The sequence below is a fragment of the Chrysochloris asiatica genome, unplaced genomic scaffold (genome assembly GCF_000296735.1).
Source record: "Chrysochloris asiatica unplaced genomic scaffold, ChrAsi1.0 scaffold00193, whole genome shotgun sequence".
NCBI classification, from domain to species: Eukaryota; Metazoa; Chordata; class Mammalia; order Afrosoricida; family Chrysochloridae; genus Chrysochloris; species Chrysochloris asiatica.
In genome coordinates, this window is record NW_006408711.1 from 5,330,564 (window position 1) to 5,335,442 (window position 4,879).

General features: G+C 35.3%; 1 protein-coding gene across 1 annotated transcript in view; it reads left to right on the plus strand.

The window, feature by feature from the left end:
• SLCO6A1 (solute carrier organic anion transporter family, member 6A1) overlaps positions 1-4,879 on the plus strand; it is a 179,856-nt gene that overhangs the window by 41,853 nt on the left and 133,124 nt on the right. The window contains exons 6-7 of the mRNA XM_006872318.1: positions 73-194; positions 3,541-3,650. Of these exons, the coding sequence (XP_006872380.1) occupies positions 73-194; positions 3,541-3,650 (232 nt within the window). The remainder of the gene's footprint in view (positions 1-72; positions 195-3,540; positions 3,651-4,879) is intronic.

Sequence of the window (4,879 nt, forward strand, 5' to 3'; positions counted from 1 at the left end):
TTTTTCTTCATATAATCCATGTTGCCATACTAAGAACTATACAGTTGAAATTTTTCATTTTTCTTTTTAAAGTGTTTCGATTAGAAGCAGAAATATGCTTTGGATGTGGAACTGGTGGATTGCTTTTTTTCTTGCTGCTTTTATTGCCTGGTCTACATTAATACCATTGTCATGCTTCCCACAGAATATGTCAGGTAAGTATAAGTATATAATTTCTTAAATTGAAAGGCAGTAGTCATCCCATCTTCATCTCACATTGTCAGAGCACAGCAAAACTATAATAATGGGTTACGAGTTGGGTTGCTAACCACAAGTTCCTCAGTATGAATTTACGTGTGGCTTCACAAGAGAAATGTGAGACTTTCTACTTCCATAAAGATGAATTTTCTTTGTTGTTGTTAAGTGTTGTTGAGTTGGTTCCGATTCATAGTGACCTTGAATATGGTTTTTGAAGAGAGGCTGGTGAGTCCGTACTGCTGACATTGCAGTTCTTACCAACCTTGAGGTGTAGTGCTCATCCTTTAGTGCCACACCAGAACTCCATAAAGATTTATAACCTTGGAAAATCCTATATAGGGTCGCTGTGAGCCAGAACTGACTCCACAGTATACAATCATCACCACTATGCCCCTTCTAACTTAAGTGGTCTGTCATGGGGATACAGTGCCATGCTCTAGGGTTATTTGAAAAAATGATGCAGTTATTGCAGCCAAGTATTACTTTATTTAAAAAGCAGGGTTTCATTAGTACATATGTTTGTTTCTCATTATTTTCTTATAAAATAAAAATGATTTGTATCTAGAGTATTAAAGTTCTTTTAAAATGCAAAGCATATTTAAATCAATTTGTTGACTCCACACCCTCTTCTGAATCTGGCTTGAACCTCTGGAAGTTCTCTGTCAGTGTATGATTGCAGCTGTTTCTCTATTACCTTTAGTAAAACTTTACTCACATGGGATATCCAAGAGATTGTCCAATGACTTCCGCATTCCATTGTGTCACCTCTCTTTGAAACGGGCACAAATACGGCTCTCTTCCAATCAGTTGGCCAGATAGTTGGTCTTCCAAATTTCTTGGCATAGATGAGTGAGTGCTTCCTGTACTGCCTCACTTTGTAGAAAGATTTCAATTTTTATTCCATCAATTCCTAGTGCCTTGTTCTTTGCCAATTCCTTCAATGCACCTTGGACTTCTCTTGATCATATGCTACCGCTTGCAATGATTGAACATTAACCATATCCTTTTGGTACAGTGACTCTGTGTATTCAGTCCATCTTCTCTTGATGCTGTCTGCATCATTTAATAATTTTCCCAGAGAATCTTTCAATAACAAAAGTTGAGGCCTGAATTTTTTCTTCAATTCCCCCAGCTTGAGAAATGCTGAGTATGTTCTCTTCCTTTTTGGTTTTCTGACTACAGATATTTGCACATTTTGTTGTAATATTTGGCTTTATCTTCTGGAGCTAACCTTTGAATTTTCTGTTAAGCTCTTGTACCTTCTCATTTCTTCCATTTGCTTTAGCATCTCTATGCTGGAAAGCAAGTTTTAATGTCTCTTCTGACATCCAATTTGACCTTTTCCTTCTTTCTTGTGTTCTCAGTGACTTTTTGCTTTCTTCATGTATGATGTTCTTGATGTCATCCCACAACTTTTCTGGTCTTCAGTCATTAGTGTTTAATGTATCAAATATGTTCTTCAGATGGTCTCTAAATTCAGGTAGGATATAGTCAAGGTCGTACTTTGGCTCTTGGTGACTTATTTTCATTTTCTTCAGCTTCAGTTTGAATTTGCATATGAACAATTGATGGTCTGTTCCAAAGTCTGCCCCTGGCCTTGTTTTGACTGATGATACGGAGCTTTCCCATCATCTATTTCTGTAGATGTAGTCAGTTTGATTTCTATGTATTCCATCTGGTGAGGTAAATGTGTATAGTCGTCTCTTACGCTGTCTAAAGAAGGTGTTTAAAATGAACAAATCATTGATTTTGCAGAATTCTATCTTGCGATCTCCAGCATCGTTTCTATAGCCAAGTCCATATTTTCCAACTAGTGATCCTTTCTCTTTGCTCCCATCCTTGGCATTCCAATCACCAGTAATGATATAAGACATATTTAAATGAATTTACCTAGCATTATTTTATGCACATGTTGGTTGTTTGGTTGGTTTTGTACTGTGGATTTGGTAGGGTTTCTGAGGCTGTAAATCTTTATGTGAGCAGTAAGCCTCCTCATCTTTCTCCCACGGAACCACTGGTAGTTTCAAACTGCTTGCTTTGAGGTTAGCAGCCCAACTCGTAAGCACTATGCTACCATAGGTTCTTTTATACACACATAACCACATAAAAATTATTTTAATATAAAGATAACTATTAAAATTCTTTTGGAAACACTAAAATTACATTTAAAGTCAGAGAAATCTTAGAAAGTCTCGTAAAGATGAGGCTTTCTGCTCCCGTAAAAATTTACAGCCCCAGAAACCCTATGCTGGGTCACTGAGTTGGAACCGACTCCCCGGCACATAACAACAACAACCACAACAAAGATTTACAGTCTTGGAAACCCTATACAGGGTCGTTATGACTTGGAACGGACTCTACAGCACATCATCACCACCACAACCATGCCATATTTGTACATAGAATAGTGTACATCTCAGTAAACTTTCACAAACTAAACAAATTAATGTAATAAGTGCTTAAATTTTAAATTGGAGTGCTGGTGTGGCACTGTGGGTTAATGTACTGGACTGCAAAGTAGGTTTGAACCACAAGGTTGGCAGTTCAAGCTCACCATTCGGTCCTCAGAAACTCTATACAGGGTCAATATGGGTCAGATTTGACTAAACAGCACTTAACAACAATGATATCGTGAAGTCCTTGTGGGGCGCTGTAAAATAAGTACTGGACCACAAAGTTCATTTGAATTGCAAGATTGGCTGTTCAAACAGCAGCACTTTGAAAATTCTATACAGGATCGCTATGAATCAGAATTGACTTGATGGAACTGAATACCAACAACAAGAAGAAATTATACCATATTTTATTTGCAGGAAATATGTTTTATAATATCAAAGATTATTATTCTATATTCAAGAACTGTTGTATTGAATAAAATAGACACTAGTCACATGTGGCTATTTAAATTTTATATTACATAAAAGGAAATAATAATTTGATCAATCATAGTAACTATATTGCAAGAATTCAATAGCTACGTGTAAGTATAAAGTTATTATGCTGGTCATGTATGAAACATTTTCATTATTACAGAAAGTTATTTTAGATAGTATTATTTTAGAGGAATGAGTCTTTTAATTAATTGAATTGACTTTAGTTTGTTACAAAAGTACTTAACTTGCCATGCCAGAACAAGCTGGGTTGATGTGTGTGTGTATGAGGGGACTTCAAAAGTTTCATGGAAAATGGAACTAGCAGATAATGCATTTTTTTTCACAAATTTTTGAAGTCTCCATGTATGCTCATATATATGTCTTAACTATTTGAATGAATCATATGATGTTTTGACTTGTTTTTATACAGGTTCAACAAAGAAAAAAGCTGAAAAACGTAAACATCCTGATTGGAATTATAGCAATGTTGAGCATCAGGACTATGGAACTAACATCAAGGATTTGATTGCTTCTATTTTGGTAAAGTAAAATATTTTCCAGTGACAAATCAATAAAGTTGACTTGGATAGTGTTTTAATATTGGCTTTAAGATAATAACCATAAAGTGGATGGAACTTTAAAATTTTTTGATTAACCACTTCATTTTACAGATAAGGGAAAACAGGGCCCAAATTATCTAAGTGACATTGGCAAGAACTTGGCTAGTGTCAGAATATTGTTCTTTCCTGATTGATTTTCATTTTATTTTGTGTGTGTGCGTGTGTTTTCTCTGCATTAAATAAAGAATTTAATGAGATGACATGCAGGTTTCAAAATTATCTCGTTCACTATGTTCAAAAGAGTTAGAAGAGAATTTTAGATGTTAAGTAATATTCCCACAACTATTGTATTTCATACAAAATATCTCAAGCTCAAATGGAAAAGAACTCTGTACTTCTGTATGTGAGAAACAAGGCCTGCAATACAAAAAATATTGTTGTTGTTGTTGTTGTCGCGTGGGTTCCAATTCATGGCAACTCTGTGTAGTGTTTCTGAGGAGCAAGCAACTGGTGGGTTTAAATTGTCAACCTGATGATTCACATCCAGTGTTGATTCTACAGTGTTGCACAAGGAGTCTGCAATCAGATATGTTGTTAAGTGCCGTCAAATAGGTTCTGACTCATAGTGAGCCTGTATAGGGTTTCCAAGTAGTGACTGATGAACTTGAACCACCAACCTACGGTTCAAACCGACCTTGCAGTCCAGAGCAATAGCCCACAGAGCCACAACAGGACTCCATACAGATATAGTGCAGTAAAAATAAAAACCTAACTTCTAAATAGTGATCCTATTTTCAGTTTGCTTTCTCTTCTCCCATTTATAACTTCACCGTTTATGTTGCTTGCAGACTTTCATTTAACAAATGTAGATCTTATCAAGTCATTTTTCAGATTACATGGGGTATGAGTTTCATACTCTCTTACCGAGATTTTGAGGACCCTTTAAAATAATATTAATTAAACAAACTCATTTCCTCAGAATCTTGTCTCTATCTCCTCTACATTCTAGTCATTTGCTCTTTCTTGATCACTTATGTAGATGTGAAATACTGTATCTTGGTATATACAAATTTCTCTGTTTCAAATATATTGCTTTCTCCTATCCATTCCAGAAAAATTTCTGTCAAATTTTACTTTACATTCCTAGAAGAAAATTAGTTTTACCCTTTGAAATGATTTTATAGATGTTTGTTCCAATATATATATATA